Genomic DNA, 15,215 nt, shown 5'->3' with positions numbered 1-15,215 from the left:
GAACTGTCTTGCCCAGATGTTGCAGTTTGCTGGTATAAAGATGGGAAGGAGGTGGTGGAAAACAATGGTTTCTTGCTGGAAAATGAAGGATTCCATCATTGTCTGGTCATCCCTGCTGCCCAGAAACACGATACAGGACAGTATATGTGTGATGCTGCTGGAAATTCCATATTTTTCAATGTTACCATCACCGGTGAGGAATTCTTTGGGAATTTATCCTACTACATATATTTTGTATTCAAATAAATAGCACCAACCCCTTTTGACTTTGCAATTGTGGGCTGTTTCCTCTTTATACTTCCAGAAGGTGCTCATATCTTGATGAGAGGAAGCCACATCTGAAAATTTTGATTCCAGCATTTTTGGTTGTTTTTTTGTTTTCCAGAATAATGTTAATTGGAGTTCCTTCAAATAGGAAATGGGAAAGGACAATCCTGTCCTTAAGTGTGGGATCTTGATGGCAGTTTGGACTGAAATTGGAAGGAAGTAAATGCCATAATCATCATTAAACACAATGATATATATTTAAATCCAGATACTGTGGGAACTATTTCTTTTAAAGAAAAGTGCAGCAAGGGAAGGCAATTATTAGTTGAGAAGCAATGGTTGGAATGTTCTTAGTGCTTCCTCCATGTTTCATTTTTCTGCTGACATTCTGCACCCCATCAACACATTCCCTTGCACTGTTCCTAAAATCTAGCAAGAGGCGAAGTGTATAGTGCTAGATAGTGACAATATAAATAATAAAATAATAAATTGGGAGGGGCATTTCTCTAAGTACATCTCTCCCAAAAGTTGCCCCTCTTCATTTATTATTTTGAGTTAAACTAAATTTATATTATCGCGCATCTTGCAAAAGGAACTCCGATATGAATTGCTTAAATGCATGTATGTATGGTTTGCTCTTCGGCACAGCAAGGTGACCTCCTATATATTCATGCAGTATGTTTGTCTACCAGAGCCTCTGGTGCAGATTTTGCAGCCAGCTGAACGTTCACTGGAGAAGCAGGTGCAGGAATTTGACTGCCTAGAGTTGAACTGCATAGTGTCCATTCCTGATGCCCCGGTGCGTTGGTTCAAAGATGGCCTGGAGGTGGATGAGACACACAACCTGTTGCTTCAGGCAGAAGGTGCAGAACGTCGCCTGGTGATCTTGAGGACAAGTGTGGAAGATGCTGGGGAATACATCTGTGAGACCAAGGATGAATCTGTTTCCTTTGATGTCACGGTTTCAGGTGAGCTCTCTGGCCCTGATTCTGCAATTCTTAAATTAATAAATAATCCAAAACCTAACCTGACCCAGCACTATAAATTATAAAACCATCAAATCTGCAAAAGCCTACCTTAATTTAGCTAATCTATAAATGCACTCTTTGTGTCCTCCCACTCCTGAATCTGGGTCTGTACTTGTGCTTCTACATTTACCCCAATATGGAATGTCTTTTCACAGCTATAGCAATGCCCATAAACTCCTGCAAATTGTATTAACAACAGGACTGAGCTTAGTGTTACTAAAATTATGGAGTTTCCCCTGCTCTTTTTTTTTAAAAAAAACTTTCTTTCTGGTTACATGCAATCAAATATATTATAAATATTATTCCATTCGTTTCCAAACCTTGCCTTTTATCACTTATGATGGGGAGGTGGAGGAGAATAAGGAAAATTGAATGCAAGGAAAGATTAATTGAGATCAGACACATACAGCAACTGTGACAGCCAAGTATGAAGGTAACTTATATAATTGGACATTTGGGCCTTATTGAATTTTGCTAATAATGCATCTCTCTCTCCTTAACTTAAATTTATTATTTGGCTGCACAAGTAATAATAGGTTTTGGGATAAATGCTGCAAGTATAATACTGACTACATCTATGTCATGTGATGGGAATTTATTTTCTAGGGTGGCCAATCAGATATCCTAAGAAAGCCACACAGCAAGACATGAAAGCGGCAGTAACTAATTGCTGCCCAGATTCTATAGTTTCTGGTGTCGGAAATGGGGTATAATGAACAACTTCCTTCTTGAATTGATTAATTAAGCCTTCTGAATTAGGACTGGTCACTACATTTCATGGAAAATAATTCTGTAGCATAACCAGGCAGGTATAAAGAAATGCTTCATTCTGTCATTCTGAATAGTCTTCTCTTCAGCTTCATTAGATGATTCTGTGATCCAATAGTGACAGAGACTTATCTACCTTCCCCACACCATGCATAAATTTTACAAATTTTATCATGCTTTCCTTCCTTGCTTTTTGCCTAAAATAATAAAAATAATGAAGATATCAAAGTTAGAATCTTTTCTGCCTAAACAGATAAGCAAAATTGCTGTGAAAATAAATCTTGCTGCTATAAAAAGCAAGTGCAGAAAAGATTGCTATTAAATGTATGCATGTATTGCATATATTTACAGTGTAATTGATTTGTTCTGAAATTGGCCACTGGAGAGCCAACTATTCTTGGAGAATCCCTATTGACTAAAATTTCTTTAAATTTTTAAAACAGTACTGAGTCACTCGGGTTTGCTATGTAATATATGAGATTTTGCTTGTTGAAGAAGCTTTGACTAAAGCATAGGGCTGGAATGCTTTGCTGAATGCTTGCCCAAAAATAATAGTAAATGCAGAATCTTGAAGTTGCTTGGTAAATAGCAACATTTTGGATACAGTAGTATTTATCTTCACTATTATATAGAATGGGCAACATATATAGAATTAGCAGGTGGATCAGAGAAAAAAGCTTGTGTATAAACTGCTAAATGTGAAGATGCAGCATAAACATCTAATGTCATACCTGGTTTTATGAATAGAGCTGCAGGGAAAGGATTGCAAAATAGTGCTTTAAGATAACAGAAGCTGTTTAAAATGGGATTTTAATTATTAGTAGCAAGCCAGGATGACCTAATTTTGGGAAATTGAGCCAAACTACACACATAGAATTATTGGCTAGAGTGGGGAATAAAATACCTTGGAAGAGGAGATATTTCAACTTGAGGGCATTTTTATTTTTTACATAGGATACATAGGACACTTCATATATAAATATACACAGAAAGCACACAAACAGAGCAGCTGCAGTTAATCGCAGCAGAAAGAAGGAACCTTTAAAAATTCCCTTCCCCTTCTTCAGAAATTCTCCTCTTGCTAATTTCCTCTCTATAGAGAAAAATACCAAGATAGAGTGGAATCCTTGAAACACTTACGGCAACACCATTTTAGGTGGAAGGGAGGATCAATTTTCAGAGTGTTTTTTTCCGAAAGACAGAAATAACATCTATTATCTTCCAAGCTGAGAGCAAAATGGAAAAGGGAATGGTCACAATTTACCTATAAAAAAGATGGATCCCAAGTATCTCCAAGGCTTCTCCTCTCTCTTCCCAAAATTCAAGGTTTTCCTGCTGCAAAGGTATTCTCTGACCTATAAACGTTTGCGGTTTTGCCCAGCAACAGCAATGTTGCCTGTGGCCTCTTCAAACCTGGGCTACCTGCCCTCTCCTTCCAGAGCCCCCTGTGAAGATCTTGCAGCCGCGCAGGACTCCCTCTGTCCTGAGGGCCTCAACGGGGGAGACGGTGACTCTGGCCTGTGTGCTCTCCCATGGGAATGCGCCTGTCCACTGGGTTAAGGACGGTGTCACAATAGAGGCCAACAGCGGCCTCATCCTGGAGGAAGAGGGTGCCCGGCGGTGTTTGGCCATCCCTGCAGCTGGCCCAGAGCATTCTGGGAAATACATCTGCCACACTGTTGATGATACCATGACCTTCACCGTCCAGGTGTCTGGTGAGTGCAGCATTCAGGGAAGCTGATAGTGCTAGGGAAAGGAGCTGAGAGCATACTACCGGGGGTGGGTGGTTGTTGGGAGAATTTGTCTAACACGGGTTGAATTATTTAGATGTACTATTCTGTGTTGGTTCTTAGCCTCTTTTCTCGATGAGTAGATATTCCAAAGCATCACTATACAGATCTTGAGCAAAATTGCCCCAGAGCTTCTGAAAAGCAAGGGTCTATCCAATCTCTAGAGTTGGCATACTGGACATAAATATAATTTATCTTCTAATTCAAAGAAAGTGTTCTTTGACATGCAGGAGAGGCAGAAAGCATTACCTCTGACCCCTAATTGTCCAAACAAGCTAATATTTCTAGGTCTGCAATTGTTTGGTGACAGACTGTATAATGAGGATTGGTATGAACACCATTCGTGAAGCCATCTTGCTGCAGGCATTTCAGTGGCCCTCAATATTGACTTCCGTTAGCCAGGAGAGGATTATTGGCTATTCTGTTTGCATTCCCTTTGTGTTTTCTGTGTGTGTCATTACAGTGTGTTCTACCACTTTTATGTGCATCATGAATTAACAAGCAACCTTTGCCTTTTTGTGCATACCATACCGCCAGGCTAATGCGGCATATGTAAGATGCTAGCAAACGGAGAGTGTACAGGGCAGCAAAGTCTGTCAGAGTGTGACAGCACAGCAAAATTGCATTAAGGGCTTTTCCCTTAGCTTGGCTGAATGAAATATTGACTAGGAGCTGGGAAATGTTAAAGGCAGCCTCTTTAATGGCCATACACATAGGGTGAACTTGCTGGAAAACAAATTTTATCTGTCTCCGAAATGAGGAAGAAAGAGAACGCAAATAGATTTTCCAAAACTGGTGAGGGTGGAGATTTTAGAAATTTGCATTGCATCAATGCTGGTTTGTGGACAACGTAGTGATATTAATGGGGGAGGCTGAGGTCCAAGGAGCAAGGAAAAAGCAGCATCTGGAAATGCTTTATGTTTTCAAAAATACACAGTTTATAAAAGTATGGTTGGACCAGATAAAAACTTTCCGAGGTCCTTAGCCAAGAGTGTGGCAGATGGAAGGAATCTGAACTTTCCCATGGCCAGACATCATTATATTGAGAATAGGAGGAAATTTAACCCATTTTCTAATCTGCAAAGTGCATCTCATTCACTTGCAAATTCTGGTTTTAGGATTCTTGTAGGCTTTTTATGGTACATATGGCTCTCTGTGTTTAACGCTTAGTTCAACTTTGTCTGGTAGATGCAAGTGATGAGAGGTGGCTTTAACTGTTAAAGTACAGAGCTTTATCGTACATTCCTTTGAAATTAAATTTTTAGTTTGATAAACTTTCTAGGAATTCTGAGGATAGCATAGTCACATGTGGTCTACTCTCCCTTCTGATTAAAATCCATCCTTTTAATGTAGTATTGTATATTTATTAAATGCCATTATTGGTACTTGGACAGCTGGCATCAGATTGCTATTTTCCTACACAATGTCACACAACTGACGTTTTCCTGCCTCTTGGCTGCTTCTGAGGAATCTTTGGCTAAAGAAAGAGCTGGGATACCCAAAGAGCTGGCTGAGTGAAATAAATACATTTTCCGGCGATTTCTTTTACTTGAGCATGCCTATGCTTTCTTGAGAGAGAAAATTGGATTTCCTCCCCTGTGTACAGTTTTACTTAGAGAAAATATTATTAATAGTATAGTTGTTCTTTTTTTTTTAAATGGAGATCTTTGATAAAAGCTCCTGTATTTTTAAACTGGGGTATGTACAGCATTGATTCAGAGTTTCTGCAGAATGTAGCTTTTGGTGTCAAAAATCTTTTGTAGGTCAGAGCCTGCCCTACAATTGGGCTAAGTAAGAAGGTTTTCTTGAGCAGTGCAATTTAATTGTTATGAAAGCACAGCTGGTCTACTTACTGTTGTATTAGTTTGGGTTCTTAGACACAGTGCTAGAGTAATTTAACCAACTTTGTTTTGTACACACCTTGATTTGAGAGGCTGGCATGAGCAATATTCTTCTTTAGATAGCAAAACATCTGGGATTAATCTGTTTCATTTCCGTTCATCGCTTTAAATAGCAGCATATAAGAAGCATATAAGAAGTGTAATGGAAAATACTTTGAGAAAGTGATCCTTATTGCAAGAGAATGACCTCTGTTGCTTTGGCTCAGTTGGAACTTTATCTGGCATAGCAGCTGTATGTAAGAATGTCCTAGCTGGGTAATTAAGAGAAGAAGAAAAAACCTACAACACATTTTTCAAATAAGCTTTGAGCAAAAATATGGAGAGGTATCTTAATTTCCTATTGGAGGAAAGAGGTTAGCTCCTACAGGAGCTGAATGAATTTAATCCCAGTGGGTCCTTGATAAAAGCCATCAGTGAATTGCTGTAGGTTTTTTTGTCCTGTAGATGGAGCTGCCTTTATGGCAGGCTAGGCAGTTGATGTGCATTTAATGTATTCAGTGCGTAAGTGATGATGGAGGCCAGGAGATAGGAGATATTGTTTGGTTCTGATTTTGCTTTTCGTTGTTTGAGAGGAGGCAGGAAATAAAGTACAGTACAAAGTACAAAAGGCTTTCTTCCTTAATCCACCATCTACACAAAGATTGTATAACTTGCGTGATATCTGTGTTGCTTTGGAGAAATGCTTGCTTTCATAAACATTTGCTATGGACATTTGGGACTTGAAGACCTTTTCTCTACTACAAGAGGCATTTGTAGAAAAGGCAGGGAAACAAAGGAAATCTGCAGACTCGGGGATGAAGTATCCTTCAGCATTTTGTTCTCATGAGACAAGTGAATGTTCTGGGATGCTTAATGTTGCAGACCTGCTGAAAGTCTATGAGGACCTTTGAATGGGAAATTACTAGGGAGCATCTAATAAAAGGGAGATGCTCAATTTAAAGAGCTCTTCAGTTGGATTTACAGGGAGTCCTTGACATACAGCCATTTATTTAGCATCCACTCAAAGTTACTAGAGCATTGAAAAAAGTATCTTACAACTGGTTCTCACACTTACATCCTCACAGCATCCCTACAGCAGGGATGGGCAATTAATTTTCTCAAGAGGCCACATATGAAACTGGGACTGTTGTAGAAGGCCAAATCAATAGGGCTGTGAAGGTGCGTGAGCCCGCACACAGATACACATTCAAAATAAAATCAATGCAGTTGTATTGTGTGCATGGCATACACTCATTTACATTTGATTCCTAATTTCTGATGGACCTCATGCGGGCCGGACAGGGACAACCAAAGGCCTGGATGTGGCCCAGGGGCCGTAAAATGCCCAGGTCTGCTCTTCGGTTACATGAACAAAATTTGGATGCTTGGCAACCAGTAATCCTGTCAACGTCACAAGACCCTAGTACACTTCGTTTCTATTACCCCTTCCGTCTGAGTAAAAAAAACTGACACACTAAGTGAATTGTCTCTCCAGTATTTTAGTCCACACTAATTGGTTGATCGAATCGTTGTCTTTAAGACCGGAGTAAACACCAGTTCCTGATGGATATATTGTCCTTTCACTTTCGATATACCGTAGGACACTCACTGTCTTATAGATACCTTTCTCTTGCTAGCTTTTCTGTATGAACTATGATGTGATGTTGGAAAAACAGAGGAAGGGTGGTCCCAAATCACTGAAGCTTTACAAATGACAATGCCCACTGTTTTATTTATGTTTAAGGTACTAATGTCCAATTGACTTCAGCAGGGCTGTCTACATGCCTGTTGATTCCAGAGGACAATCTTATGACATACTCTTGTTAGAAAATATTGATTAATCCTTGTTATATTTCTTCCCCAAGCTCAGGAAGCTCTTAGTGCAGTGGTGGCGAACATATGGTACAGGTGCCAGAGGCGGCACTCGGAGCCCTCTTTGTGGGCACATGTGCCATTGCCCCAGCCTTGCCTCCGCCCGCGACCCCCTCCTCACCAGCAGCCCCCCTGGAGGAGAGTCGCACCTGAGCATGGCCCACCCAGAGCAGCGCAGCCAAGGACATGGCAGCCAGGCAGCGTAGACAAGACTCTGCCCTCACACCCCAGCGTGCACAGTTGATGCTGCGGGGCGCGGGCAGAGGGCGTGGCCATGGTGCTACTGGGCTGCCTGGGTGATCTGCGGCGGGCCCTGGAGGCGGTGAGTGGCCCTGCGGGCAGGCAGGGTTGGGCAGAGTGGGGGTGGGGCAGGGGATGGAGCAGGGGCAGAGGCCGGCAGGGGGTGGAGCAGGGGCGGGGCCAGTTTTGGGGCACTCAATCTCTAAACGGTTTGCCATCACTGCCTTAGTGTTTCTCTGGGAAATGAAGGCTGGTTCTAAAACTGGCTGACAATGGTGAGAAATGTAATCTAACACAACTGAAGGATAATAATAGGAGAAATCTAATCCAGGTTCTCCAAGCAACATGTTCTCTCAGGTCAAGGTCAAGATCAAGTCTACCTTCAACTACGCCAGTGGGTTTGTTTTTAGAGTTGATCTCTTAAGTCGGATATCCCTTCGAGATTAAATCCTCAGGATAAACTCCTCACACCATTCCAATTTCTCTTAAATTGTGCACCACTTAGGAAACGTTTTATGTAAAATAAGTGAGGATTAAGATAGGAGGATTGCTATTGGGTTAATCACAATAGCGTCCCCTTCATTAAGATAGCACTTAAAATTAGAACAGGTGCAGAAACTTAACTAACATTGTTTGTACTGGCAGATCCTCCAGTTCAAATAGTGGGACGAGATGAGCTGCAAACTCACCACCATTGCTTGGTTTCTGAAGACCTGGTGCTCTCCCTAACACTGTCTTGCTCCAAAGGAGAGCTGAAGTGGTACAAGGATGGGGAAAAACTGCAGGACACAGAACGTTTGTGGTTGGAACAAGATGGAGCACGACATTCATTGGTGATTTCAGCCGTGGAAATCTCTGATGCTGGGGAGTATCTGTGTGACAGTGGTGATGATAGCCTCATCTTCCATGTCATGGTGGAAGGTAATGTCTGAGTGTACGGGGTGGAAGGGAAGGCCACTTACGGACAAGTTCCTTTTATGAACACATTGCCTTGTTTATAAAGCAAGAATGTCAAATGTAACATGGAAAGACCATTATCTTCCAGCTTCCAGATTAGTTCAACACTATTTCAGTAATCCATATTCAGTACAAGAAATAAACAATCCAGTAAAAACCTGTTCTTCCACTTACATTTGAAGAAGGTCAGCTTATTCACAGTCACTAGCTTTGTCTCTTCTTTTTGGTAACAATAGTTGTGGCTGCTATTTTATGAATGGAATCTTAGAGGGTTCCTCATGATTCATAACCCAGAGATTGCATGTTTTGGCTACTTAAAGTCAATATGATTTAATATCTTCTCATAACCATGCCTGTACATTTGATTTATTTATTTATAAATTGCTTATACTGCTTCAATTTAAGGAGACTTTTAAGAGGTAATTAGTCTTTACACAGTTGCATTTCCAGCACCTTCTGAAATCCCACTAATAAAACACAGTGTTATCATTCAATGCAGAGCTTAAGATGGGCTTTGATTCTGCTGTTATTTATAGTAATTACTAGGCTATAGGGAGTTGGTTGTTTATAAAAGAAAGTTAAAATTTAGCATCAGGAAATGCTGGGTATTACTGAGGTACATCAAGTTCAGTAACTACACAACACCTTGCTTATTTAATATAAAGCCTTCCACTTTTATTTGTTGTGGGAAAAGGTAACACACTTTATATAGGACATGGCTGTGGAGGTTGACTTGCCACGAGGGCAATATTGCCTCCTGCATTAGAGATGGTTGTGTCCTTTGCACAACAGTTCCCCTTTTCTCTGAAGTGACACCTAGGGCAGTGTTTCTCAACCTGTGGGTCGGGACCCCATTTGGGGTCGATCGACCATTTCATGGGGGTCGCCAAGCAAGGCTGTCCGCCATTTTTTTTGTCCNCCATTTTTTCCCCTTTTCCAGCGGGTGCCTTACCTCCCTTGGGCTGGGCCAGCTGGTGGTCGGCCTGCTCCGTCTCTGCCGCTTGCCAGCTACGCCTCGGCCGGCGCAGGGGGCGGAACCACGCATGTGCGGCGCTCCTGGGCAGGGAAAGTCCTCGACTTACGACCGGTTGGGTAGTCCTTGACTTACGACCGGTTTAGTCCTCGACTTATGACCGGTTTAGTCCTCGACTTACGACCGGTTGGGGGTCACGGCATTAAAAAGGTTGAGAACCACTGACCTAGGGGAATGTCTTCCTGCCATGAAGCTTCTTTTGGGGTGTGTGTGTCCATTTAAAAGACTCCGATGCTAAATCTTGGGTTTAGCTTGGGTGGGGAACTAAGGCAAGCAAGCTACATATTTTTTAGATCCTGAAATAAATGACTTTCAAGAGCACGTCCATTTGTCTGGTCAGCTACAGGACACTGATACTTTGTGAAGACTGGCAGGAGGCAGCTTGTGCCATTCAGCTGGCTGCCAAATGCTGTCTGGGCCCTGTTTTATGACACTGTTTTCTTTTTCTTGGTTTCCAAGAGCCTCCCATCTCCATCGTGGGAAATGCAGGGATGCCAGAGCATCGCTCCTTGGCAACTGGAGAAGATTTAATCTTGACTTGCGAGACGTCTTCACCTACAGCTGCTGTGCGATGGCTCCAGAATGGCAAGGAGCTAGGAGCGGGCAAGCGCATTCACATAGAGGCCAGTGGAAGGCACCAGCAACTCATCATCCGTAGTGTCACCTCAGGGGATTCAGGCTCTTATGTGTGTGATGCAGGCACAGACCAGAGGGTGACTGCCGTAGAAGTAGCAGGTGAGAGCAGTTCAAGAGGAACAAAATGAAACACCAGGGAGAGGGTGGAAAGCACAGGGAGGCACAAAAATGTAGTTTATGAGGGACAAGCTGGTGTAGAGCAATGGCTAAGTCTGAGAGGTTGAGCAAGAAGTTCTTGGTTCAATAGTCTCCTCATTTCAGAATTTATAAAGTGTCATAGAGAAGCCATTTTACACCGCTGTCCCATGTGCTGCACTGGCTGCCAGTTTGATTCTGGATGCAATTCAAAGTGTTGGTTATTATCTATAAAGCCCTGCATGGCATGGGTCCAAGTTACTTGAGGAACAGTCTTAGCCCAATGGGACAGGACCACCCCTGGCAGAGGAAGCATGCTGCGGACCCCATTGGTCAAGGAATTCTGACTGGTGGAGTCCAATAGAAAAGCCTTCTCTGCCACGGTTCCTACCTTTTAGAACAGCAGTCCCCAATCTTTCCAGTTTGGTGGATCAGCAGAGGTGACGGTGGCAGGGGAGGGATAGAGGGGATAGTTTTGTGCGTGCGCGCCACTTTAACAAATACAGCTTTCTACACATGCTCGCCCACCATTTCCATGACCTGGGCTCCAAATGGGTTACAGCCTGGCACTGGTTCACAAACCAGGGGTTGGGGTCCCCTGCTTTAGAACATCTTGCCTCTTGGGGTGAAATCTATCCCCCTCCCCCAATCTTCCCTAATGATCTGAAGACCTGGCTCTGCCAGTTGGCCTGGGGTCCAAATGGGAAGGTATCACGCTGGAGGTGGCTGATGCCCACATTACTGCCCACATTCCCTCCCACACACACATTCTGCTCCCTCCTCTCCCACCTTTTAATCATAATTTGTATTTTTATTGTTATTAAAAGCTATGCATTTATGATTTTACTGCTTTAACATTGTCAGCCACCCAGAATCACCTTGTAGCAAGATGGGCAATAAACAAATTTAATTAATTAATTAATTAATTAATCTTTCATCATCAACCCTGCTGACAGTAGTAGGGCAATAATAGCTACATGATGGCTGATACAGATGACTGACAAAGTATAGGTTAGTCCTCAACTTACAACATTAGTTTAATGACCATTTACAGTTATGATGATGCTGAAAAAGTGGCTTACACTGGTCCTCACTGTCCCTACAATCCCTTGATCAAAATTTGGGTGCTTGGCAACCAGCATCTATTTGCAATGATTGCAGTGCCCCAGGGTCATGTGATCGCCATTGGCAGCCTTCCCAGGGGGCTTCTAAGAAGCAAAGTCAATAGGGGGAAGCTGGACTTGCTAAATGACCAGGGTAAAAAAGGTCATAAAATCAAGACACAATTCACTTAATGACTGCATCACTTACACATGGAAGTTTTGTTCCCAATTGTGGTTGTTAATGAAGGACTACCTGTACGTATCTATTTATCCCCTAAACTATGGTTCAAAGATATTTGTTAATTTTTCTTCATGTCCTCATGAGGCTGTCCTTGTCTCTTCTCTTTCCCATAGCTAAGGTGTCTAAACCATGTTTAGTTGATCTGATGTTAGGATTGTGCTTCCCATTGTCTCCTATCAAGAGACTTGCTATACGCTGACTCTGTAAATCACTTAGAGAGGGCTGTAAAGCACTATGAAGCGGTAGATAAGTCTAAGTCAGGGGTCTTCAAGCTTGGCCCTTTTATGACTTGTGGACTTCAACTCCCAGAATTCCTCAGCCAGGCACGCTGGCTGAGGAATTCTGGGAGTTGAAGTCCACCAGTCATAAAAGGGCCAGGTTTGAAGACCCCTGGTCTAAGTGCTATTGCTATCAGCATGATTTCTGTCGCTTCAGCAGTAATGGCCTTGGTGAAGCTGCCAGAAGGGGGCTTGGGACCAGCCCTTCACAGAAGTAACTAGGATTAACATTTGATTGATTATGTCATCACGCATATATAATCATTTGCCCACCACCACCACCTTGCCCCCATCACAGACAACCATGTTCTGGTGAAAGAATGGTCCTGTCTCAGAAGCTGCTGAATCCCTTTGTTCAGAATGTTTCTGAATTCCTTTGGAGACTGTGTCTGGGAGGATTTCCCATCTCATCCCAGGCTAGTCCTTTGCCTGCTCTCCGTTGGCTGTAACTTGGACAGATTTTTAGACCTAGAAAGAAATTGTGGGGGAAGCACCAGGACAGATGCTTTGAGGAGAAGCATCAGTCCTTGCCAAAAGATGAGGTTGCAGCAGAGACAAGAAGCATCTTTTAGAATCTAGGTTTAGATTCTTAATTAAAAGCTGTTTGTTTCTGGAGATTATACAGAGAAAAAAGAGTAACAGTGGTGGCCTGCCACTGGTAATGGAGATTTACTCAGTTTCCCCAGAGTAATATGAAGAGGTCTTAAGAAAAAACTGGAAATCTTTGTATTCAGTATTTCCAGTTCTCCTCCTCCTCCTCCTCCTCCTCTTACATAGTATGAAAATAAATATTGCTTATTTTTAGCATATGGCAATAATTAACAGAAGGAACTGCCATTGGTGCTGCTGCCTTCTGGATATGTTGAATTAATATTAAAGTGATTTCAATTCTTTTCCAGAATGGTAATAAAATAAGTGTCCCAAAAAAAAAAGAAGAAGAAGAAGATGTAGCTAATCTCTTTTTATAGTTTCAGAAAGATTTATAATGTATTGTACTTCCTTGGTAGCCCAAATTTGTTTTCCTAATTTCTTTTAGGACAGGGAACATATCCAGCTTTGCTTAACAGGGAACTCTTTTTTTCTCTTAGCCCCCCCTGTGTGCGTTGTGAATAAGGATGATGCCCGGGAGCCTATTGAAGTCCAGGAAGGAGAGAATGTGACACTGGTTGCCCAACTTTCTCAAGAGAAGACTTGTGTCCAGTGGCTCAAGAACAGACAGCCTCTGTGTCCTGGGCCACGAATGATTATGAGCAGTGAGGGGCTGGTCCACAGACTAACCATCCAACAATCTGAGCCATGTGATGGTGGCATGTTTAGCTGCAATACTGGAGATGATGAAGTGCATTACACAATAAATGTACAAGGTAAGAATGCCCATCTTAATTTCAAGCCAGATGCTCTAGTGCAGTGGTTCTCAACCTTTTTAATGCCGCGACCCCCAACTGGTCATAAGTCGAGGACTAAACCGGTCGTAAGTCGAGAACTACCCAACCGGTTGTAAGTCGAGGACTTTCCCTGCCTGGGAGCGCCGCGCATGCGTGGTTCTGCCCCCTGCGCCGGCCGAGGCGTAGCTGGCAAGCGGCAGAGACAAAGCAGGCCGACCACCAGCTGGCCCAGTTCAAGGGAGGTAAGGCACCCGCCGGAAAAGGAAAAAAAAAATGGCGGACAGCCTTGCTTGGCGACCCCCGTGAAATGGTTGATCGACCCCAAATGGGGTCGCGACCCATAGGTTGAGAACCCATAGGTTGAGACCCATAGGTTGAGAACCCATAGTGTCAGGCCTGAGAAAAGGGGAGGAATACATGAGGTAATGTGATGAGAGAAGCATGAGTCTGAGTGTGCTATGAAAAATATAGGATGGCCCTTGTCCGGTGGAAAGGGAGGAAAATACTGGGTTAGAATGATGCGACTGAAATAGACTTGACCATTCCTTAAATATTGTCCTTTCTGAGATTCACACATATGAGATTCTTTGCCTGCCCGGAACTTAGAAGCTTTTTCTTGAAGTTTCATTCTTCTCTGCATAACAGATATGCTCATAGACTAAGCTTCTGCTACTATCCTCAAGTTTTTTCAACTGTAGTAGCAATTGGTTTGACATCTCTGGGATATTGGCCTTTCCCTTTCACTGTGTTTCTATTATTACTAATTTTACTTATTTTTATTTTGTCTGGTGATCATCTGCTTACAGTATTTCTTGTTTCACTGAAGCCAATTTGTGTGATTTATGGAGACAAGAGATTCTGTGGTATCCTTAGCCTGCATAGCCTCAAAGGCCTCCTCCTGTAATTGCCAATGTTGTCAAGCTTACCTTCTCCCATTGATATGAACTCTGGCTATTATGCCAGGAGAGGAACATGTTGCAGATGCCTGTTAATGTTTCCAAAACTTTATATGATCTACTTCTAAAAGCTACTCTTCTCACTGAAGAGCAACCCTTCAAGAACAGGTACTGAAGGCTGCTGATTCAGGACCATCTTACCTCGAAGACACTGTGTCCATCCCTCAGGCTAATTATATCTTAGGCAACAGCCAACATGCCTAAGTCAGCCTCAGAAAATTAATTCACGATTGACCTGAAATTCTTGTCTCCGATGCTGGGGAAGTCTCTGGACTTCTGCAGTTGTTTAAGAGATCTGTTCCATTCAGGATTTGCATGACTATCGTCCCTCCATATAATAATAATAATAATAATAATAATAATAATAATAATAATAATAATAATAATAATAATAATAATAATAACAACAACAACAACAACAACAACAACAGTAACAACAACAGCAACAACTTTATTGTCACTTTGAATGTACACCAATTGGCATACATCAAAATGAAGTTTTGTTGCATACAGCTCTAAAAGTATCACCACCTCTGATATACACTCCTTGTTCGTGGCCAGCTCAAGTTTCAGAACATCCATTTTAGTCTCTAGCGAGCGAACGATGGCAAACAGGACAGATGGAAACAGAGCTCCATATGGATTA

The 15,215-nt window shown here is 42.3% G+C and overlaps 1 protein-coding gene across 1 annotated transcript in view; it reads left to right on the top strand.

The window, feature by feature from the left end:
• The window catches only part of OBSL1 (obscurin like 1), a 73,768-nt gene that overhangs the window by 39,427 nt on the left and 19,126 nt on the right, over positions 1-15,215 (top strand). The window contains exons 13-16 of the mRNA XM_029284004.1: positions 17-193; positions 960-1,235; positions 3,503-3,778; positions 8,491-8,766. Of these exons, the coding sequence (XP_029139837.1) occupies positions 17-193; positions 960-1,235; positions 3,503-3,778; positions 8,491-8,766 (1,005 nt within the window). The remainder of the gene's footprint in view (positions 1-16; positions 194-959; positions 1,236-3,502; positions 3,779-8,490; positions 8,767-15,215) is intronic.

The sequence above is a fragment of the Protobothrops mucrosquamatus genome, unplaced genomic scaffold (genome assembly GCF_001527695.2).
Source record: "Protobothrops mucrosquamatus isolate PMUCROS unplaced genomic scaffold, P.Mucros_1.0 scaffold324, whole genome shotgun sequence".
Classification (NCBI taxonomy): domain Eukaryota; kingdom Metazoa; phylum Chordata; class Lepidosauria; order Squamata; family Viperidae; genus Protobothrops; species Protobothrops mucrosquamatus.
This window is presented reverse-complemented; position numbering and strand designations above follow the sequence as displayed.